Here is a 22,402-nt window from a genome sequence, read left to right as displayed (position 1 = left end):
AGCGACTGCACCAACAGACACTCACTATCATTAATGCTTGCATATGGCCTTATGAAAAGGGGCTTCCACAGGTCGTTATAGAGTATATTCCTCTGTGCCACGCGAGGGCTGATAAAACGGTTCCTGGGTCTCAGATACGGCTCCTGGGGCAAGATCCAACAACCAACCCCAGGAACAAGCCCCTTTTTACCACTTTGCCAGCCAGTCAACAACCTCCGGCACCTCTGAGCCTCTCCAAGTCTCAAAACCTCCCGGTCAGAGCTCTTTCATATAGCCATATATTGTATATATATGTATATATTTTTGGCTCTTTTTCCTTTCTTTTCCCGAGACGTCGAGATAGAGTGGACGGCGAGAGAGGTCACATGCCCCTTCTCTCATTGGCCCAAAAATTCTCGAAATTCTTTTTTTGTGGCCGCTTGGGTGTTTCCTCTTATGCGGGTTTGTTTTGCGGCCATGAGCTCATTGCTCCCTCGCGGCTGATCGCGAGGTTGCTTCTCTCTATATATAAGTCCATATACCTCTTCGAGAGCAGTTGGTTGCCAATTACCACCTCCATCCCTCTCTTCGCGTTTTTTGGAAGCTCCTAAACATGGCTCAGTCTCCTTCAGCAACTGGTTCAACAGATGTGCCAATTTCACCGCCTCCCCAGGCCAACGGAGTCTCCCATGCGCCGTCTGTGGCCTCTTCTACGGCTCAATCCGTGACCCCGAATGGCCATGAATTCGGAAACCAAAGCGAAGGCGCCGAATCGACGGCCAGAAGTTCGGTGCCGAGCAACCATGGGGCTGGCTTTGTCAACTCCAACCACGAAGACGACCATGAGATGGACTTTAAGAGCGGGTATAATGCCGTATCGAAGGAGGAACCAAAGGAATTTGTGAACACAGACGCGGATGCGAAGCAGATGCCCGGTATCCCTGAAATATTGGAGATGCTGGCTACTATGGAACGGAAGTTTCAACAGATGGAAGCCAGGATGGACCAGCTAGTCCCACCACCCGTTGATGAGCCGCCGTCGATTTCGCAGATTCCTCGTTATGTCCACAACCCGGAGATTATTGATCGTAGCATCAATGCTGAGGTGCCCGTCGAGGACACAATCACTGCTTTCCGCTCCCGAGCGAGTCTGGTGGCTCGCGCCAAAGTCCTGCATATGGCGAAGAAATTTCCAGACTGGAAAGACCGCGTCTTCGAGCAGGCAAAAGCGGCAACCTGTCTGCCAATACTGGAGGATGGACAGGAGGTTTGCCCTCCCGATTCGCAAGTTCATCCAAAATTGTGGGAAGTTCAAAATGAATGGCTCTACGATTTTATGTACGAGTCTATTGGCCCACAGTTCAAGGATGAAATTTTCGAGCCGCCAAACCGATCAGCATACCTTCTCTGGAGGCAGATAGAATCATATTGCAGCTTAGTGAATGAAGATGACCGGCGATATCTCATTCAGAAGCTCATGACCATCAATGCCAAGAACGATTTTGACTACATTTCAACGTTCTACAGGTACTACTCCAAGATAAGGAAGCTGGGCTTTATTATACCGGATTGGATGGCTCAAGACTTGCTTTATCTGCGAGTCTCCGAGAGGGCAAGGGAGATGATCCAAAACGAGATCGATGCTGCCCGCAATGCAAAAGATGGGCCGTTAACGCTATCGGTCGACAAGATGGTTGCACGGGTTCTGAGACCAGCCTTATCACGAGGAGCGAACGAGGAGGAGCCTCAACCCGAACCTACTCCATCCGTAACCTCCTCTGTTGCCAATGGCCCTCATTCTGCAGGCTCAAAGCCAGATAGTCTTAATGCATCAAGCTCTCAAGCTGAAACCATCGATAAAAAGGGGAAGGTCACCTGTGGGTATTGCTCAATGCCTCATCATTCAGAGGATGGATGCTTCTACAAGTACCCAGAGAGGACCAGCCCTGCATGGCAGAAAGCTCACAAGAGCGGCATTGAATTCTTTAGGAAGAAAGCCGAAGGCCGAGAGCAGCCTGACTCGAAAGAGCTGCAGTCGGTCACTCAAGCTGTTAAAAAGATCCAGATCGCGCAAAAACCTCAGTCTGAAGCCGTGTCTGAATCGAAAACAAAAACTCCAGCCAAGCCCGAGTCAGTGGCTGGGTCAAAGATGGAGGCTAGACCTGAGCCCAGACAAGAGGCAGTAAACACTCAACCACAGGTCAAGAGCCCGGAAATTTACAGTGAGAAGCTCTCATGCAACTATTGTGGCCAAAAGGGCCACTCCGCTAACGGCTGTCCCTTCCAATTCCCCGACCTGGAAACTGCCGATTGGCGCCAGAAAAATAAGCACCTTATCGAGTTCCACGCCAGGAAAGATAAACTGCGAAAGAGAAAACTAGAACGTCTTAAAGCGAAGCAGGCTCTAGAAGGGAGTAAACCGGATACACCTTCCGCTCCCAATGCTCCCCGTCCTGTGTCTCCCGAAAACCTGTTGATTTTGGATTTGTGAGGCGGTCATATACATAATTGATAACCCTCCAATTATTTCGGTTGTTTTTATTTAAGAGCACAACGGGGCATACTATGCTGGGGCTTCTTTCACTTTAGCGATGAGGTAGCATCGGGGTTACTCCACTGGAATATATATATATATATATAATAAACGTGAAATATACCATCAATATGTAGTTCCCTCGAAATAGCTAAGTTCGGGGGAGTTGTCGTAGTGTAACTAGTAAATAAAAATAAATTATATGCAAAAAGAACTACGTTTAAATAGAAATTCCCCTTCATTATATAAGCAAATGCTTATATAAGCAATGCTAATCACGTGCTATATCCATTACTAAGGTAAGGTTATGAGTATCCTGATATAAAAAGCTCGCTAAGTTGAATTTCCAACTTCAAGTCAACAACGCGGCCCTTACCAGCTTTGAATCGGAGAAAAAATACTTAGACGGCGAATATACGATGACAACGGGTACCAAACTGGAATATACATTCTAAGGTATGCTATCAAATCGTCAATTCCTAAATCCACTGCGCTGTTTATTATGATGATTCCCTTTATTGGAGCTGTCCTATATCTCTTGAGGATAACCTATTATACGCAACTTACTCTCTGATTATTATTTCAATCCATTTTCCACTCGCATTTTTTGCTCTCTTTTGAATGGACATTTGAGCGCCAGCTAACCTACTTGGCCATAATACAGCTTTTCTGGTATAAGAAGTACTCAGTGCTGAACTGTCATTCCTACTCAACATGGACGCAGGCACGCACCAGGCTATGACTATAAATCCTCCTCCGCCTCCACCACCCCCTCCACCGCCTGCGGAGCAGGCTGATATATCGTCGGCACCAAATGAAAGCACCGTAGTAAACAATTCAACCCCTCCTCATCCTGCATCAACATCCTTCAAACTCAAATTTTGCACGGTTTGTGCCGCAAATCAGAACCGATCCATGGAAGCCCATAATCGTCTATCTGCACCTCCATCATCATACTCTGTCATCTCATTTGGCACGGGCTCCCTAGTTCGTCTGCCTGGGCCCTCTATCACACAACCAAACGTTTATAATTTTAATACCGTATCCTATTCGCAAATATATGATGAATTACAAGCGAAAGATCCAAGATTATACCGAAATAACGGAGTTCTTCCCATGCTAGAACGGAATAAGGGCGTAAAATGGGGTCCTGAACGATTTCAAGATTGGTGTCCCGGAATGCCTCGCTTAGAGCACGTATCCAGGGGGGATAAGGGTAGCCTTGGAACTGAAGGGGGTGTCGTCGATGTTATCATAACATGCGAAGAGCGATGCTGGGACGCTGTGGTGGAGGATCTCATGAACCGTGGCTCTCCTTTGAACAGGCCCGTTCACGTTTTCAATGTCGATATCAGAGATAACCATGAGGAAGCCTTGGTTGGAAGTAAGGGAATACTGGATTTGGCGAACAGACTTAATGAAGTGGCTGATGAGGAGCGGCGACTAAATGGACCCAATGGGTGGGATCAGGGCACTGGCGATGCCCGGAGAGGCTTCGACGAACGAGTCCCTGAAATACTTGCTAAATGGCAGGAGAAATGGCCCAACCTGCCCGCTTTGTGGACACTCTCTTGGTTTTGAGTTATTGATTCCCGTTTCGGAGTTTATTCACGGTGAACGGTGGACGGTGAACGGAGGCAACAATGCGGATTTAGTTTTATACGCCCGTGGGAGCGTGGAGTCATGGATGGGATGGTATTGGTATCGAGTTTTCTAAGCAATAATAAGTGAGCCTCCGCGTGCTCTTTTCATTCAAATCATCGGAGTATATCCTTAAACCCTTCCTTTTTTTAATACTAGCAGCCTGGCAAGTCTGGCAAAATTTGCATTGGTAAAGAAGCTGTCTATGCACTGAGTGAGTCAGGTACATAATTGACCTACTTTAGCCTGACCACTGTTGTGGCGCCGAAGGTATTAACCATCTCCATGGCTTAGTATCTATGGTTCTTCACTTGACTAGCCACTATCCACTATGATTACTATCCGCCCCCAGCCTTCTGTGGTCTTGTAGGATCTCGAGAATCTTTGAAGATTCCGCCGCCGAGTAACTTCTCTCTGCGTTCTTTATACCAATTCTCTAGCCAGGTTCTCCGTTGTGCTGAAGTCAAGCCTTCGACTGTAAGCGCAAATTCTGTCACATCGCGGAAACCATAACGAGCTGCCATGGTACAAAATTGACGCTTCATGACTTCCGGAGGAGGACGGTACTTAAACGTAGCAGACAGTCCATTCTTTCCACGAACTTGAATGCTAGCAGGCTTCCCCTCCCTAGATTCCGGTCTAAAGACTTGTTCTTCACCAATCTCCTCGCCATCATTAACTAACTCGGCACGACGGCTGAGCTGGGCTTCAATCTTGGAAGAACCAATGACCTCTGTGTTCTCATGGGTATATTCAACACCTGCGCCTGCGAGAATAGCTTGTATAGGGTCATGTTTAAGGATTGGAGCAAGCTTCTTGTTTTCTTCTGGAAGACCTTCACCACGAACCAACGCCGCGAGCTGGCTCATTGCGAGGTCATCATTTTCATCTGGTGTGGATAGGTTAAGCTTGTCATCTACCCCATCATAATCACTTTGGCTTTGTTCTCTCTCCATCTCGAAATCGATCACCTGTACGCCAGCTTTGCTTTCAGCTATGTTAGTTTTGTTAACAATATCTCTTAAAACAACATTATTATTCTGGTATTCGAAGAGATTTGCTAAACCAAAAATCTCTCCCTTCTGATCTTTCTTCTCTTGAACACCTTTAAAATAACGTCTTTCAGTGCTAGCATTGTAGCCGATGTTTGCCTGTTGCTGCTTGTATATTTGACGGGCATATACTATCTCTTCGATGGTGCCAGCAGAAACAAGTCTAAAGACTTCCACGTCCCTAAGTTGGCCAATCCGATACGCACGGTCTTGCGCTTGAAGATCATAAGCAGGGTTCCAATTCGGGTCAACAACAACGACCTTATTTGCAGAGGTTATGTTTAGCCCTACTCCGCCTGCTTTCGTGGATATAAGGAAAACAAATTGCCGGGGGTCCGAATTGAACGCGTTAACGATGTTTGACCTGTCTTCATAGCTCATCGAGCCATCCAAGTAGCTTACGTTATAACTTGTGTGATTGAAGAGCATCTGAAGCATTTTAAGTAGCCTGACGTTGTGGGAGAATACCAGGACTTTATCTCCATTGGCGTGCCACCATTTCAGAAGCTTCTTCAAGACTTTCCACTTGCCACAGAATTCAGGATTTGAGTAGTTCATGATTGATCCCCGGGTGCGGTATAGTTCCCTCCATTGATCTGGGACAGCAACTTGCAACATTTCCAAGTCTTTTGCTTGCTTGTCTTTCGGGTCCATTGGCTGTGGTATTAGAATCGCAAGATGGTTGCTGATCTTCTGGAGGTTTGAAATAGCAGGGAAGACATAGCTCTGCCATTTACCTCCTTGGGGTAAAAACATCCGACAGCACCATCCCGCTTTCTTGCCAGACCCACAGCTGCAGTAGTCAGATGAGTTCTTGATATAATCAACTATGTCACTATCCAGAAAATTCTCATATGCGTCTGACTGTGTTTCGGTAAGGGGGCAAAAGACAACCCGATCACTCTTTTTTGGCAACTGGTCCGCAATAAGCGACTTCATGCGCCTTAAGAAGAATGCAGGGAGAAGGTTCTTGACCAATTTCCGTGCCGTCTTCCTCGCTCGGCTTAGCTGATATATTGTAGCATCATGGGATTGTCCTACTTTTAACGGTTCACATATTGTGGACTTCCAGGTAGAGATAGGTCCAAATTTCCCAGGGTTCGTCCAGTTCAGTAAGGTCCATAGTTCTTCATATTTATTCTGTATAGCAGTTCCAGTTAGTTCAATCCTGCACAAGGCATTTAACTCATTCATAGCCTTCGCAGTTTCCGACTTCCGATCCTTTATTATGTGGCATTCATCCGCGATCACACAATCCCATTCCACCATGTTAACTGCGCTTCGATTCAAGCGATATGTGGTGTATGTGGTGATAAGGATCTCCGCTCTCCCAGATGCGGCAGATTTGAGAGCAGCATCTTTGGAGTCACCATGATATACATCCACATGCCACCAACCCCATCGATCAAACTCGTCTCTCCAATTTTGAATAAGTGTTCCAGGGCAAACAATTAGAGTCCTAGGATACCAGGCATATTCTCCTTTTCGCCTCATCTTTCGCATTCGTTTAGCATCCCTCTCATCGCCAGTTTTACCGTATGCAGCAGTAAGAAACGCGATGACTTGGACAGTCTTGCCTAAGCCCATATCATCACCAAGAATGCCACCTTTCTGATAAACGAATAACTCATGAAGAAAGCCAACGCCTTCAACTTGGTAATTCCGGAGCCATTGAGCAATCGGGGCAGGTATCAAGCCTAAAGAATATGGCAGTTGGACATCCTCATACTTACGTGACGGCTTCACATGCGAAAACGAAGGCTTTTCTATTAGCGAATCGAGTTGTTCATCATCTGAGAACTGCACATCATCAAAATTGGGCGGTAGCTTTAATCCGGCTTCAACAAGCTGTTCTCTCCTCTTGTCAAAGGCAGTCCGGCGTCTTTTCAAGTAGTCAGGGAGGGTATCTTCCATCATGTCATCGTCAGAACTGAGGTCACCATATTCTCGGGGCAGGCGAGCTGGTTTGCGGCTTTCAGTTCCGGTACCACGACGGCCAACGATAGAGTCCCTTTGGATTTTTCGGCGTTTGCGCATTTGTGCAGCTGATCTTTTACGCTGGACAGTCTTACGATTCTTAAACTCCTTGTACACAGCCTCGCCATTGTTGAACTCATCGTCACTGCCTTCACTCGCGGTTTTTGACAGATCTATGAAGTTGTTCTCTCTACCAGGTGTTACAGGGGACTCCAGTAATGGTCTCTGTCGTTTTTGCGGCTTGTCATCTTAAACCCGTTATTATTAGTTTCATTCAAATAGCATCTACATGCACGGTAGCATCACGTACTAGAGAGTTGCACGGGGCTACGCCGCTTTGTCGGCACTCTAGCGACACTTGGGTATCCCAGATCATCATCATCACTATCTTCCGTGGTCGCGTCAGTGTCCTGCAGTTCCCAGTGAGTCGGCATCTTCTGGTCATGAATTTAGTCGTCTATTTCAAATGGAGGCTTGATCAATCTCGAACGAGATGAGGTGACGCGGAAACGACTCGTAGTCACGTGAAATGAGCCGCCTAATTGCCTCCAGGCGCCGATACCCCGACACATGGAAACTTCATGATGCAATGCATAGAGTAACGAGCTGATCGTGGCTAAAGGTAGGTAAGATATGAGATAGGTGTCCGGCGATTGATATGCAGAATACAATTGTCCTTCTTTTTCTTTGATTAATTGATACCTGGGCCTGGTCTGTTAGCTACAGCCAACGCTTGGCTTATGTAACTAATCTGTCGCTTGGCATAATTTTCACCGAAAAAGGCAAATTACTGAGCTTCAGATAAAAAACATCGAAGCCCTTTAAATTTGAATAACTCCCCCATACTGCAAAATATAGGCATTTCAGCTAATCCTACTGTTTGATACATGCGATTCTCTCTCTGTATCCCCGGTTTGACAAAATGCCTCTTGACACGTCCACAACCTACCGTCTCACACGATTGCGACTAGACGGACGACGATGGAATGAACTACGACTTCTTCAGGCCCAAATATCTACCAATCCAGCAAGCTCTGGCTCATCGTACCTATCAATGGGTAATACTGCAGTTCTTTGTACTGTACATGGGCCCGCGGAGGGTAAACGCTCCGAAACAGCTGGCGCAGCTGGCGCAGTAATAAATGTTGTTGTCAATTTAGCTGGATTTGCGAATGTGGACAGGAAAAAGAAGAGTGCTACTGGCAGTGGCGGAGGTGACAGGTATGTCATTTCTATGTCTCCTACTTTGTATATTAGCGGTTGACTAATGGGTGATTAACAGGCAAGCCACAACGGAGCTAGCTACTTTGCTCCGGGATGCCTTTCAACCACATATACACGCCCATCTCTACCCCCGCAGTACAATTTCGGTTCACGTATCGGTCCTTTCCTCTGATGGTTCCCTGTTCGCTGCGTGTCTGAATGCATGTACCCTCGCCCTGGTTGACGCCGGTATACCTATGCCCGGGCTGCTGTGTGCCTGCACGGTTGGAATGAGCGGCCGTGCATCTACTCCAGCAGTAACAGCTGAATCCGCACAAATAGGAGAAATAAACGAGAGCCTGGATCCTCTGCTAGACATCTCTGCCCCTGAAGAAGTCGAGTTGCCGTATATGACGGTTGCCAATACAAATCCTATGCCAGACATAACTGTTCCAAAGGACGAAGAAGATGAGGAAGAGGATGATTATGATGCCGAAAACGAGAATCAGATGCTATCAATTGTGCATATGGATTCGGGAGTGCATGTGTCGTATCTCGAGACCATGTTTGCGGTTGGGATCGACGGGTGCAAGCAAACAAGGGAAATATTAAACGGGGTACTGAAGGCAGCGGGGAAAAGAGTTTTGATGGGAGAAGCTGCATCCGGCCCAGATTATGACGATGAGTGAGGAACTTGAGTGCTGGCAGTACTTATTATTTAGTCCACATCGAGAGATGCCCGAAGACTTCCGGGTCTTGTACAGCCGAGGATGCAACAGGCATATGATGAACTAGTCCATCATGCATAGCCTCTGTTGTAAAGTCAATGACGATCCCAGGGATTTCTACCTCCGTGATGCGGAGTTTGCTCAGAACCCGCCGCTGTGGGTTTTGGGCTTCCCCATTTGAACGCAAACAAGTGCCGGTGCAATGCCCATACTCAAAGGAATAGACGTATGGCCATTATACATGTCATGCTGCATCACCGGATATCATAAGGAGGTCAAATTAGAATGCATCTATTGGGGAAATGACGGCGTTGGAGGGATGTTTTCTTTTTCGCTGCTCCGAGTGCAGAAGAAACTCAAGTGGCAAACGTTCATCCATAAGTCTAACCCCACCATCTACTACTATCTTGATGCAATGAAGAAAACTACGAAAAAAAAACAAGGAAGTAGCAGAGATTGCGAGATTGTACAATTGAGAGCGAGTAATGCCCCTCTTTAATTTGTAGCTATGCAATGTAAAATGCCGAATGATTATGTGCTTTGTCTTCGTACTGAAACAGCCGCCTTGATATGTTGCGATCCAGAAAGAATAGGTATGGCAATTAGCTTCTTGACAGAGAAAAAGAAACGTGATCCGGTTGTCCTTTCCAGCTACTTCCCACCACATTTGTCCTATCCCTTCGAGCGATACTACCTGTTCATAGCAGAGAGATGAAAAGTAGAGATAAACAAGGACCACAACGGTAAGAAAGAATCACAAGGGGTAGAGGATCAAGCCATAACGATTTCTTTTCTCATCAAAAGGCCAAGGCTGTGTCTATTCGGGCGAAAAGAAAAAGGCTAGCAGTTGTTTACAAGACACCGCAGCCCTTGATGCAGGGCTTGTGGCTGGTCTTGACGGCGCCGGAAGCACTGCCGCAGGCCTCGAGACACTTGACGATCTCCATAGACTTGTCATCAGCGACCTCGCCGAAGACGACGTGCTTTCCATCAAGCCAGGAGGTGACAACGGTGGTGATGAAGAATTGAGAGCCGTTGCTGAAGTTGAGAACGGGTCAGTAACGTGATGGCAAGAATGGAAATGAAGACTCACGTGTTGGGGCCGGCGTTGGCCATGGACAAGAGACCGGGGCGGTCGTGCTTGCGGTTGAAGTTCTCATCGGCGAACTTCTCACCGTAGATGGACTTTCCACCGGTTCCCTGAATACAGCTCAGCGTTAGCTACTCAAGTCACCCGACTATAAAGACAATAAAATGACAAGAGACATACGTTTCCACGGGTGAAGTCACCACCCTGGATCATGAAGCCTGGGATGATACGGTGGAAACCAGAGCCAGAGTATCCGAAACCCTTCTCGCCGGTGCAGAGGGCCCTAAAGTTGGCAGCGGTCTTTGGCACAACATCATCATAGAGTTTGAAGTTGATGCGGCCGTCCTGAACTATAGGGAGCAGAAAAAACATTAATGTCAGCGTGCTGTATCGTGTATAGCTTTGTCTGCTGCCCAATTGATGCAATATCACCGCCTGGCAGTCCCTTTGTTGTAGTGGGAGTAAACAAAAACACAGGAAAGAGGGGCAGAGAGCGGGACAACAACAGCAGCAGCAACATACCAGTGTTGTTCTTGTCGGTGTACTGGACGTCAAAGTAAACGTTAGACATGATGGGCGAAGTCTTGTGAAACGACCTGGATAGCTTTGGTTGAGATGCGATGGATTGGAGAGTGTGAGGACGACGGATGGAAGCGAGCAGGAAGGAAGAAGAGGAAGAAGAAGAAGGACGAGCAAAGGCCATGATGGCGGCGACGGGTGGCAGAAAAACAGAGGGTGGGGTGGGGGGCGCGGGCGGGATGGAGGGGTGTTTGCACTGTTTGCTTTTGATGATATAATACAAAGATGAAGAAGAAATTAGTAATACAAAGTCTCTGACTAAGAAGTTTGAATGGAAGAGAAAGGTCGCTCTTTCCTTCCGCTTCTCTGGGGCTCCTTCCTTCTCTTTATACTATAAGGTCATGTGACTCAGGGGCGCGGGAGACCCACACGGGAGGCCAGGCCCAAAGAGGAAACGAGGCCAAACGAAAGCAAAAAAAAAACTCCTCTGCAGGTTTCGATAGCTCATACATACAGAGGACAGGCTAAGCAGTTCATTATTTATTGAAAGAGCCGAAACAGATAAAGAGAGAGCAGATAAAGAGTTCGGTAGCATGATTGCCCATAACTGACATTAAATAATAGTCGGATATACGAAATATCTATCTATCGAGAGAGAATAAAAGTACATCCATCCGATCTCGTCACCGTTGCCCGTAAAAAGTCTTCCGCTGGGGATAAAATAATAAAAATAATAAAAATAACAAGGGAATATAAGAACGATTGCAACTGGTGGCTCCGAAAGAGAGAACCGAACATGAACTTAAGAGCTGGATCCCAGAAGAAGCTTGCAAGAGAGAAAATAAATCTGTGGCCAATGAAAAAAAAAAAAAAAAAAGCAGGTCATTCCGCTGGATAAGTAAGAAGCAAAGTAAATAAAGAAGTAAGTCTGTAAGGTGGTGAGATGAGAAGCATATCAATAGGAAGGGTGGAAGAGTAAGATGAAAGTGAATGGGTAGGTTGGAAGTAGGAGGCAATTGAGTGTATAGATCGGTTAACGGAAGTCATCTTCCTCGTTGTTCTGGCTAGCATATTCGATCTGATCGATGCGCTGGACTAGCTCCTTCGTCTCCCGGGCAATTTGGAAGGCGATGGGTGGGAGTTTGCTGTTCAATTCACGAATCTCGGTTCCGTCAGTGAGGTTGCTAGCTTCAGCGCCGATGTCGAGCAAATTATCGCGATGCCGTGCCAGGATCTCAATGACAGGGACTGCTCTGTCACGTAACGCTGGGTTGGCGTCAGGTTTAGCCATGGCTGTTTCTGTAGACGTGACAACCTTCTCGACTGCGTCTGCAATGGTGTTGATGTGCAATTGGATGGCGGAGACGGAGTCCTCCCCGCGGATACTAGCCACGAGGGATTGTATGGAGTGAACCAGAGAGCTGGTCTGATCTTCAAGGTGGAGCTATACAAAGTTGCGTTAGACATGATCAAGAGTGGCTTCTAGTATTATATAGAGTATGAATTGGTGTAACTTACCCTAAGCTCTTCTAGGTCTTTATCAGGAGATAGTCCCGGGTAGCCATGCTTAGCGCCCGAAAGTCTATTTCGTGAATTTGAATGGGAGTTTGTTCTTGACCGTAGAGATGGCGGAGAGCTGATGGCGCTGTAGATGGATTCATTGCCGCTGAACCTCGTCAGGCTGGGAGCTACACTGAAATATCCCGGCGACTGCATCGGAGGAAGTTGGTCTTCCTCTCCTTCATCAGCAAGCTCGTCCTCTGGTGTAGGTCTGATCTTCACCTTTCGAACGAGCTCGACAACAGCAGCAGTCAGGTGGGATGCAGCTGCATCTAGTAGAGAGACAGGAGACAGGCCATTGGAGTTTCCAAAGTTTTTCGAAGCCGTGATCAGATTGTTCGCTGTGGCAGACACCTGTGCTTTGGCTCGAGCACGGATTTTCGTCAGCTCATCATCGGTAGCTGTGTTAACATTGACGGCACTGTCGATATCTTGTGTTATATACCGAACAGCAAGTACAACCCCTTTCATCTGGCCCAGCACGAGGGACGGCTCGTCTGAACGCGCAATGCGCAACAGCTCGTCGATGGCCATCTGGAACTTAGTGATATGTACGTCTTTAACCAGTCCGTCCGGTTGGGTCAGCGCGTTGTCTTTTGCTATGGTGTTCGTGTCTTGAATGTTATCAGGTAGCCCGATAGAAGAGGATCGTAAATGTCGCAGCTGCGTTTTTGATTTTGCATAGCGGTTCTTCCAGTGCTTGACCTCTGCCTCCAGTCGATGTACGTCCCGTATAAGGCGCTCTTCGCGGTCCCAGTTTGAGTTGTGGCCGTCAGACAGCGCTCGCATTTCCTGTAAGAAGGCTGATGCTTGTTGCCGTACTTGCTCAGTGACCTCTTGTTGATGCTTGAGCTTCGCTTTGAGGGATTCGTGCTCTCGGTCGAGATCTTCGAACCGGCTTTTCCAGTCATCATCACCGCCATGGGATCTGTTACCACCACCAGCAGTGCCATCGACAGAATGCTGCTCCTGGCGGAGCTTCTCTAGTTCCATCTCTGCATCCTTCTGCCGATCCCGGGCCTCCTCGAGTTGAGAGAGGACCGCATTGTTCAGGTTATGCGTGTTAGACAGCTGCTCTTCGAGTTCACGCTTCATTTCTTCATATTCTGCCTTTTCCGCCTTCCAGCTCTAAGGATTCCATTAGCCCAATCTACTCACATAGAAGAGTTGAGAAAGAAAAAAAAAAAAAAAAAAAAAAACCTACGCTCGAGCTGTCATTGGATTTTCTGAGAGTGTTGACTTCTTCTTCCTTCTCTCTGTGCATCAATTCCAGCTCTTCTACTTTCTTTTGCAGCTCTGATACTTGGGCCTCGGCGTCAGCAAGTTTCTTGTCACGTTCTGCACTTCCTGCGGCAGCCATCATGTCCCTTCTATGGTCAAGCACTTTATCCAGCGCAAAGGCATCGCTTCGTCGATCATCGTCATCGTCAGCATCATCGTCTTCCACCATTGTACTCTTATTGGGCACAACCGTGTTATTCTGAAAGGACTTTTGATAGGGTGCGTTGTCTGGCATGCCCTCGCTATTTATTCCCAGTCCGGTCGCAGAAATAGCTCCGAGAGAGCCTTGTCGAGGGGGAAACCGGTTACCTGGTCCGGGACCAGAATGGTATCCAGGGCCTCTCGGGCCCGGCGGAGGGCCGCGAGAACCGTTTGGTGTACCCGGGTATCCGTATCCTTGCCCATTGGAGTCGGGTCGTGGGCCACCAAAGCGCCCACCCATACTAGGTGCAGGACTAGCCCTTCTGTTCATCTCTGGCCCAGCAAAATGTGGGAACCTTCTCTCTAGCTCGCAGAAAACGTCGGTTGCCAGGTCTTTGAACCGCTGGTCCTGCAGGGAAGACAACTTTTGGCGTGCCTGGTTTCGTTTTTTGTGATATTCCTGCCGGGGAAGTAGGTGAGGAGGAACCTCTGGCCGTGGAGGCCCCGGGCGAGAAGCAGCAACGACAGCTTGCCGTCTGAGCAGTTCATCGTAGACGTCGGTACTCAGCTCCAGGAACAAGACAGGTGATAGCCGTAGAAGCTTGTCTCGAGCTCTGTTTGACCGTATATTTGATTCTTCTCTTGAAGGGCCTTGGAGATACCTTCTAAGTACAATGTAATGCTGAGACAGCATATCCTCCATCCTCTGTCTCCTGGCGTTGCTCTGGTCCGAGAGGGTGCCATCGCTCACTCTGGACGGAGAGGTGACTGAACTTGGAGGCGAAGCCTTCTGTGACATTCTTCCTGACGGCGGCAGCGTGAGGCTGTTGGACGAGACTGATGTAGTGTCTGAAGGGCCATTATGAGAGGAATGAGCAGCGCCAGACTGCGGCGGAGTAGGGAATCCACGGACTGAATTGGGCGAAGGAAGTGAATACTGGTTTATTCCTGACCATTCGCTCCCGTCCGTCGAAACGGGAGACATGACGGTGGCTTCCGAACGGCGAAGTGCAGGGCTATTCATGAACACTGTCCGCCAGCCGTCTACCGGTCACACATAGAACGTGGTAGCAAAGGTGAAAAAGAAGAAAAAAAAAAATCAAGGTAATTAAATGGAGGGCAGCACACAAGACAGGTTTGCCCGAGCCGTTCAACGGTGCCCGGAAGTCTCGTTCTGGCAGACAGAGCGAAGGGAGGCGAAAGGCGCTGCAGGGCAAGATATCAACTGCCTGGCTGGCTCCGAGCGCAAAAGCGTCCCAGATGCTCAGCGGCAATTCTCCAGCCCGCCACAACCAGTATCGCAGCACGATATAATAAGAAGAGTAATTCTGATCGAAAGGAGCGTCGGCTTCCGTGGCTTCTCTGGGCCGGTGAACGAGTATGGTCCTGCAATCTAAGCTTGACGTCGTCGTCGTCGTCGTCGTTCGTTCGTTAGCCAGCGGTGTAATTTGGTGAGGACGGCAACGGGAGAAAAACAGAGCAGCAGAGGCGACTGGCATAGCAGTCAAGGTAGGACAGGAGCAGAGAGATACCGTATGAGAAACCGGGAAACAGCTGGCCTTGTGCTCTGTCTGGTTTGCAGCAGGACTGGACGCTTGCAGCGACGCAGGGGAGAAAGACGAGGCGCACTCGATGGGCCGGCGGTTAAAGGAGAGACGGCGACGGCGAGCTCAGGACGAAGAAGACGACGAGCGAAAAGCAAAGCAGCAACAACAACTAGAAGAAGGAGAAGGAGAAGAAGAAGAAGAAGGAGACGACAATGGTCGGTCAATCGCAGGGAGATGCAAGGCACCGCATCGCCGCTGGTTTCTTTTCTTTTCTCTTCTTCTTCTCCTGATTTCAAGGAGGCGACGGGGACTGACTTGGGACTTTTTTTTTTTTGACTGCGCGATCCCTGGCTGGCTTCTCTCTCTCTCTCTCTCTCTCTTTCTTTTTTTTTTTCCTTTTTTTTTTTTTTACTCTCTTCTTTTTTTTCGCCGGCTTCTTCGTCTCTTCCTCGCCAATCAAGGCCAGCAGGACTTCCCGCTTCCAAGAATAGCCGCAGCCACCAGATCGATCGCAGGGCCAGACGAGATGCATAACGGGATACACATATATATCTAGGGCTCACTCGCTGTCTACTGCTGATTGTCTGTCTGTCTGCCTGTGTCTTCCGGGCTGCAGGCCGGCCTGTGATCCCTACCGCAGGATATGCATGAGAGTACAAAGGCGGCTCTGGGCTCGCTTCTCTGAGATGGCTACAGAAAGGCATTACATACCAAGCAGCAATTATTGCTAATCGACTGCACAGGCGTCAAAAGGACGTCTTCAGGGCAAAAAGATACGGGAGAAAGAGCTTGGGGGGAACTTGCAGGGACATGAGACAGGTCATGAATTCCCGGCGTGGTCGATGTATCGATCTTGTTTCTTAGATCCCTGATGCTGCCTGCATTCTGGATCTATCACCAACTAGACGCACTGGACAGCCGGCCGGGACAAGCCTTGACCACTCACCACGGAGGCAAGGAGGCCAGAGAGGTACATTTATGAGACGACGCCCCCGTGTACGGAGTAGCTCGATTACTGTGATGCTTGTTGACTTGCTGAGGCCGTCGACCCAAGCAAAAAAAAGGGGGGAACAACCCCAGACTCCCAGCACCAACAAGCCTCCTAAGGGGTCAAGGATAATCGATTTTCCAGGCTGCAGACCCATGGGACTGGAGTACTGGACCTGGACTCGTTGAAGAGCCCAGTCCAGCCCTCACGAGATGGGGTCCGTGGCTGTGGAGGGGTGGCATGGATGCTATATGCTGCTGCACAAACCACTTTAGCTTGCCTTCCAGAAGACACAAAGAGGCAGAGACAAGAGACAGGCTGTTCGAGACAAAACCACAGACTACGTTCCAGGATGCGTTTGTGAGAAAATTCTCCCGCATCATGAAACTTGGGAGACGAAGGGCATGCCGCAGTAGTGGTTTATCAACTTGCAGTCAACCACTCTACCTCGAACCTTGCCTGATATGATGCCTCCTCCGTCAGGCCGCAAGCCCCTGCAACGGAGGATTATTATTTTTTCTACTCTGATTCTTGTTTTACCTTTGTCTCGGACCAACGGGAGCGGGAAGAACTGAAAGGCTGAAGGCGGCCGTCGTCGGTGCTGGTAAAGGACAAGGAGCCTTCTAACTGAATACTCCGTACAAAAAGGCTGGGCCATTGATTCAATAATTGTTCCGCTTACTGTCAGTTTCTTACCTGGCTACTCCGTACGGATATGAATATCTGCCTACGGAATGAATGCCCTGTCCAGAGTGTTTGGTGACCTTCCCACACTGTTCACCGTAATTTCCACTGGCCCACAAGGTTTAACTAACTAGCAAACTGTGGCTTAGACAGATGCGATTTGTCTCCAGAGGACTCGTATGCATTGCATCGTTGTCAAGTCAATGAAGTTGCAGAAACTGTCAACATACTGCTCAAGATAGTGCTGGACCAAAAGAGTTGTTCCACAATATCACAGAGGCATCACAGTAAAAATTCACCAGATGTACGGCGGAATAGCTACCAAACGGAGTACAGAGTACATGATCAGAATAAGGTCAAGCGAGAGCTGGAGACGGGCCTTCCCGCAAAAGGGGCTGCTGCCCTGTGGCTGAGAAGGGAAAAAAATGGAGACTTGGTGGAAAACCGATTGGCCGTTGGGCCCATGTCGACTTCACAGTTAAACACCACGCGACACAACCGAAGAGAAGCCGGTACTTTGATGGCAGAGGTTTGCTCCAGGAAGCTGAGAGATGTATTCTTTGCTATTTAAAAAAAAGGCTAAAGCTGATTGATCAATCTGGGAAACAGTTTATTGCAATTCAAAGCAGCCGTTGTTGTTGGTGATACACTCGGCTAGGTTAACGTCTCTGTCAAACTCTTCGCCGTCGGAATTGGCCAACGTCGCTCGCAGGATTGGCAGGTTAGTTGCCTCGTCGAACTGGAACCAGATGTTGGAAGCACTGTTGGAGAAGTCTCTTCCACTCCAGATGAAGCGGCCTGTCAAAGTCCAACAGCCAGTCAGTCGGCCAGTCATCTAGGACAGGGCTTTGAATATATTCCGGGACAAGAGCATGACCAAGGACGTACCGTCGTCGTTTCCGAGGACGCTGTTGAGGTCAAAACGGGCAGTGACATAGTCACCGTTATCGTTCCGAAGCTCGGCGACGAGGATGGAGTCGTCTTCGAGGCGGACTTCTCGAGCGGTCTCGTGGAAGCTCATGTTGGTAGTTGGCGGTGGTAGTTGGTAAAAGGAGGTGTTTACTGTGATAGAGAGGATGTTCTGTGTGGGCAGGATAAGGACAACGAGTAGTAGAGGACGGGGGAAGGGACATCCCTTAAATACTTCTGCCTCTCTATGGAATTGATCACTTGTTCACGACATGATTCACTTTGAGTGATTAACCATGCCTCTGCACTACACAACCCCGCCGCTCGAAGGCACCCACTGAGGGTCTCATGGTTGCATTATTGGTGGATCAGAGAGCGATAGAAGCGACGTGGCCAGCTGAGACTTGGGCATGGAAAGGGGCCCTGCCTTCAGTGTGGCAGTCCGGGGTCCATGTGGATCGATTCTATGACAATTGTGAGCGGATGGTAGGGCAACGGCTGCACAAAGCATGAGATACATACTTACTGCATGTAGACCAATAAGGAGTTGCATAATACCATGCTGGCTCGCTAACAGTAACGCCTTTTAAAGTGGCAGGGCGGGGGAGTGTGGCTTGCCTCCGTTTATAAGGCGACAGCCACGAATACCAGACCTTTATCCAAGAAGCGTATCATTAGAACTGCCTAGTTAACTGTTTCGTAGATGAAGATGCTGCAATAGAAAATAATGTATGAAAGCCCGAGGGGTTGTCTTCTCGGGCATAGAAGGTTGGTTCCATTTCTACCGTGAAGAAGTCTACGGAGGAAGAGGGTAAACGGTATAGAAGAGCAGTCCGAAGATGCGGTTACCCCATGCAATAGACAGAAATGAATCACAAACAACTCATTCAGGCTGAAAGTCCGAAATCGAAGTCGAAACTCAAAGACCTGCAAAATGACGCTGTCTTCCATCAGCCGAACAGGGGTAGGGAAAGACAGGTTCATAAGGAGCAAAATAAGGCAGCAGAAAGACATACAGGGAGTAAAGGTAAAAAAGAAAAAAAGAAAAAAAAAATCAAAACGTTTTATCATGGGCAGGAGTAAAATTAAAGGAAATTGTAAGTGATGCGAAATTAAATAGAATATGTGGCATTATATCCTCACACCAGGCGATGGGGTTCTTTTTTTTAAGTTGCGGCAGGTTAGTTAAGAATATCATTTTTGATCGCTCACAGCCGTCATGGCAAGGTTGTTCGCAGACTTTGCTGCGCCAACGGCAGCTGAGACGGGGGTTACCGACCGAGTTGGTGGAGCGGTGGGAGATGTTGATGACGCTGGTGCTGCAGGTGCTGCGCTTCGGTTGTGGGCCATGTGAGCGCGGACAAGGTGGCCGGCTGCCAGGGCGGCGCAGAGACTGAGCTCACCGGCAAGGACGGCGGCGGCCACGATGCGTGCGAGACGGCGGGAGTTGTCGCCTGGGTTGGTTGGGTGTGCACCACGGACTCCGAGGAGGTCGAGCATGGCTCCCTGTCCCTCGAGAATGGTGCCGCCGCCAATAGTGCCGACTTCTATGGATGGCATGGAGACGCTGATGTGCAGGTTACCACCCACGCTGGAAAGAAGGTTAGTGATCGCGAAAAGGCGCCACGAAGGATGCAAAGGGATGGGAGATACATACTTCTTCATGATGGTGATGCAATTGCTGCTCTCGACGTTCTGGGCAGGGTCCTGGCCGGTGGCTAGGAAGAGGGCAGTGACGATGTTGGATGCATGGGCGTTGAATCCTCCAAGGGCACCAGCCATGGCACTTCCAATCAGGTTCTTGGAAATATTAAGCTCGACCATAGAGTCGACGTCACTCTTGAGAACGGATTTGACAACGTTCGCTGGGATAATGGCCTCGGCTACGACGGATTTTCCTCGGCCATCAATCCAGTTAACGGCAGCAGCCTTCTTGTCAGTGCAGAAGTTACCAGAGACAGAGATGGTCTGCATATCCTCGAATCCAGCCTCGTTGGCCATTACGGACAGCGCCTTCTCGACACCCTTGGAGATCATGTTCATACCCATGGCGTCGCCAGTGGTGGTCTTGAATCGAATGTAGAGGTTAGTTCCGGCCAGAGTTGTCTTCATAGTCTGAAGTCTGGCAAAACGACTGGTCGAGTTAAATGCGGCTTTCATTATGGACTGGCCCTCTTCAGAGTCAAGCCACAGCTTGGCCTCACCAGCACGAGAGACGCTGCTAAAGCTCACGCAGGGGCCTCGAGTCATGCCATCAGCGGTCAAGACAGTAGTGGCACCGCCACCGGCATTGATAGCCTTGCAGCCTCTGCTAGTACTAGCAACAAGGACACCTTCAGTGGTAGCCATGGGGATAAACAAGCTCTGTCCATCAATGACCAGAGGTCCGGCAACACCCAGAGGAAGCGGAAGGAAACCGATGACATTCTCGCAACAGGCACCGTGAACTAGAGTATAGTTCATCCCCTCGTATGGCAGTTTAGAGTTTTCGACAGAGGCACTGGTGGCGGAAGTAACAGGGTTTCTTGCAACAACAGCTCGTCTAAGCTTGACCGCCCTGGTAAAGGCTTGCAAGCGAGTGATACTCTCGTGCTCCATGGTTTTCTCAAGGGCATAACCAGGGATCTTACCACGAAGAGAGAGCTCAATCAGTTCTTCGTCGTCAAGCGAGGTGACAAGCTTGTCTTTGAGCATCTGCTCACACTCTTCCAGAGTTCTTGGGGTGCCGTCTTCCTTGATGATGGGCTTGCGCTCAACCTTCACGGGTGCAGGGGCCGGTGTAGGGGACTCGGACGGGGTCGAGGAAGTTGAGGACTGTTCTTCCTTGATGCTCCAGCGAGCAGCGTTGAAGAGATAACCGTTGAGAATCAAACTCAAGATAAGAGCTGCGATTATCCATTTGCTGATGATTGGGTCATCGAGGGACCTCAGGATACTTTCCAGAACTCGGCCGCCTACAACGTCGAGCACAGGGTTGTAGTCGGTGTCGAGCAGGCGGTCAACGTTGGGGTTAGCATTGCCATAGTATGCAGAAGGGTACTCGAGTTGGTATTTCATCGGTGGAAGAACGGTGACCAAAGTTTCGACCTGCTGACTCTTTGCACTAACGTAGATGACATCCAATCCATTCTCGGCAACCTTGAAGGGGTCGATTGGGACAGGAGAGAGAACGTTGGACACCTTGGAGAGAACAGGCATCAACAAGCCATCTTGGCGGTTGCGGAAGGGGATGGTGGCCAAGTTGAGCAGGTTGATCAAAACGAAGCCTCCAACCATGAGGAACTTAAATTTGGGGATGCTGCTTGCTCGGACCTTCTGGCCAAAAATGCTAGTGGCTCCGCTGGTCTTCGAGTTACCTCCCTTCCCGTCAAAGTTCATCTGAGGCCAGTCACTGGTGGAGGCGACCTTCTCGGCAACTCGATGGGTGATGCCTTCTTCCTCGAGGGTCTTGCGGATGTCGATATGCCGCTTGATGCGGTTGATTTCAAGTTTGATGCATAGGATGGTGGTGTAGAAGGTGAAGAGCAGGAGACAGTCGAAGAACAAGATCCAGGCAGCGAGGAAGCAGAACTGTCGCAGACCACCCTGGATGCCCGAGGCAGCACCAGCAACAAGAATGGCAATTTCAATCAGGTAGTCTCGAACGATGCCAAATCCAGTGGCTTCAACTGCCTGCTGGATAGCGTCTTGGATAGAGCGTACCGGTGCAGCAGGCTTGGCAGCGGAACCGTTGGGCGCTGCAGGGTTTGCTCCCGGTTGAGGGCGGCTGCGTTCGAGCACGGCCTTGGTGAGAATGATGGACTTTTCAAACCCGACAGTGACAACTAGGAAAGGAAGTCCTTCGGAAAGCAAGACCATATTAATGGGCACACCGAGGGCGGTGGTAACGAGCAGGCCGAAGAGGAATGCAAACCCTCCAGAGATGAGGACGGTAGCAGCCAGCCAAGATTTAGATCCAAGACGACGTAGGGATAAGAACAGCGATACGAAGGTTAAGTGCATGGAAAGATAACCCAATGCCATGATAATGATATCGATAGTCTCCGCGTGCTAATAATATCATGTCAGTCCCCTTGTAATGTATGACTTGAATTATAGAGATACTAGGAAGGAGAAAAAAAAAAAAAAGAAGAAAAGCAAAAAGAGGGAGAGAAATACCTTGATCAGGTCCACGAAGGAGTTCCATCCATCAGAGAACCAATTGCGCATGGCAACAGGAGACCCGGAGACCGAGCTGCGCGCAGCCTTCATGATCCATTTCTTCTGCTCGATGCCTTCGGGGTCATTGACAGAGTCAGGGATCTCCTGCACCGATCTGAGGAAGTAAGGTATTTCATCGAACGGCAGCGAGTAGGCCAAGTGCGTATCTTGTGAAATGGGCGAGAGAACATTGGGGGTATACGGGATGAGTTTGGCAGAGCCGTTGGCCGGCAGCGGCACATTCTCTGCAAGGGGAGGAGACTGGGGTGACCCAGAGGATGAATAGGGGAACACAAAGGTTGCAATGGCAAGATGCTGTGACACCTAGCAGCCGCCCCAGTCAGCATATAGTCAACCAGATGAAAGCAGC

General features: G+C 49.1%; 9 protein-coding genes across 9 annotated transcripts; 4 read left to right on the top strand and 5 right to left on the bottom strand.

Moving 5' to 3' along the window:
- Positions 1-592: 592 nt before the first annotated feature.
- TRV_00658 (uncharacterized protein) lies at positions 593-2,470 on the top strand (the record flags this gene model as incomplete). The annotated part of the gene is made up of 1 exon (XM_003025130.1): positions 593-2,470. The coding sequence occupies one exon, from the start codon at positions 593-595 to the stop codon at positions 2,468-2,470; it is 1,878 nt and encodes a 625-aa protein (XP_003025176.1).
- Positions 2,471-3,226: 756 nt separating this feature from the next.
- On the top strand, positions 3,227-4,093 carry TRV_00657 (uncharacterized protein; the record flags this gene model as incomplete). The annotated part of the gene is made up of 1 exon (XM_003025129.1): positions 3,227-4,093. One exon carries the CDS (start codon positions 3,227-3,229, stop codon positions 4,091-4,093), a length of 867 nt encoding a protein of 288 aa, XP_003025175.1.
- A 398-nt stretch (positions 4,094-4,491) lies between these two features.
- On the bottom strand, positions 4,492-7,616 carry TRV_00656 (uncharacterized protein; the record flags this gene model as incomplete). The annotated part of the gene is made up of 2 exons (XM_003025128.1): positions 4,492-7,430; positions 7,493-7,616. The coding sequence occupies 2 exons, from the start codon at positions 7,614-7,616 to the stop codon at positions 4,492-4,494; spliced, it is 3,063 nt and encodes a 1,020-aa protein (XP_003025174.1).
- A 488-nt stretch (positions 7,617-8,104) lies between these two features.
- On the top strand, positions 8,105-9,074 carry TRV_00655 (uncharacterized protein; the record flags this gene model as incomplete). Its single annotated transcript, XM_003025127.1, has 2 exons — positions 8,105-8,403; positions 8,465-9,074. 2 exons carry the CDS (start codon positions 8,105-8,107, stop codon positions 9,072-9,074), a joined length of 909 nt encoding a protein of 302 aa, XP_003025173.1.
- Positions 9,075-9,964: 890 nt separating this feature from the next.
- Positions 9,965-11,317, bottom strand: TRV_00654 (uncharacterized protein; the record flags this gene model as incomplete). Its single annotated transcript, XM_003025126.1, has 5 exons — positions 9,965-10,151; positions 10,207-10,313; positions 10,384-10,553; positions 10,726-11,113; positions 11,237-11,317. The coding sequence occupies 5 exons, from the start codon at positions 11,315-11,317 to the stop codon at positions 9,965-9,967; spliced, it is 933 nt and encodes a 310-aa protein (XP_003025172.1).
- Positions 11,318-11,755: 438 nt separating this feature from the next.
- On the bottom strand, positions 11,756-14,728 carry TRV_00653 (cell polarity protein, putative; the record flags this gene model as incomplete). The annotated part of the gene is made up of 3 exons (XM_003025125.1): positions 11,756-12,166; positions 12,241-13,410; positions 13,487-14,728. 3 exons carry the CDS (start codon positions 14,726-14,728, stop codon positions 11,756-11,758), a joined length of 2,823 nt encoding a protein of 940 aa, XP_003025171.1.
- Positions 14,729-15,336: 608 nt separating this feature from the next.
- TRV_00652 (uncharacterized protein) lies at positions 15,337-15,807 on the top strand (the record flags this gene model as incomplete). The annotated part of the gene is made up of 1 exon (XM_003025124.1): positions 15,337-15,807. The coding sequence occupies one exon, from the start codon at positions 15,337-15,339 to the stop codon at positions 15,805-15,807; it is 471 nt and encodes a 156-aa protein (XP_003025170.1).
- Positions 15,808-17,533: 1,726 nt separating this feature from the next.
- TRV_00651 (glutamine-serine-proline rich protein, putative) lies at positions 17,534-18,130 on the bottom strand (the record flags this gene model as incomplete). Its single annotated transcript, XM_003025123.1, has 3 exons — positions 17,534-17,721; positions 17,812-18,077; positions 18,114-18,130. The coding sequence occupies 3 exons, from the start codon at positions 18,128-18,130 to the stop codon at positions 17,534-17,536; spliced, it is 471 nt and encodes a 156-aa protein (XP_003025169.1).
- An 896-nt stretch (positions 18,131-19,026) lies between these two features.
- TRV_00650 (HMG-CoA reductase) lies at positions 19,027-22,347 on the bottom strand (the record flags this gene model as incomplete). Its single annotated transcript, XM_003025122.1, has 2 exons — positions 19,027-21,882; positions 21,937-22,347. Coding segments are annotated over 2 exons (3,267 nt in total), but the record flags the coding sequence as incomplete, so codon positions are not given.
- Positions 22,348-22,402: the final 55 nt, after the last annotated feature.

This window comes from Trichophyton verrucosum (assembly GCF_000151505.1).
Source record: "Trichophyton verrucosum HKI 0517 chromosome Unknown contig00063_1.f1.exp, whole genome shotgun sequence".
NCBI classification, from domain to species: domain Eukaryota; kingdom Fungi; phylum Ascomycota; class Eurotiomycetes; order Onygenales; family Arthrodermataceae; genus Trichophyton; species Trichophyton verrucosum.
Note: the sequence above shows the minus strand (reverse complement) of the source record. Positions and strands in the feature narration are given on the sequence as shown.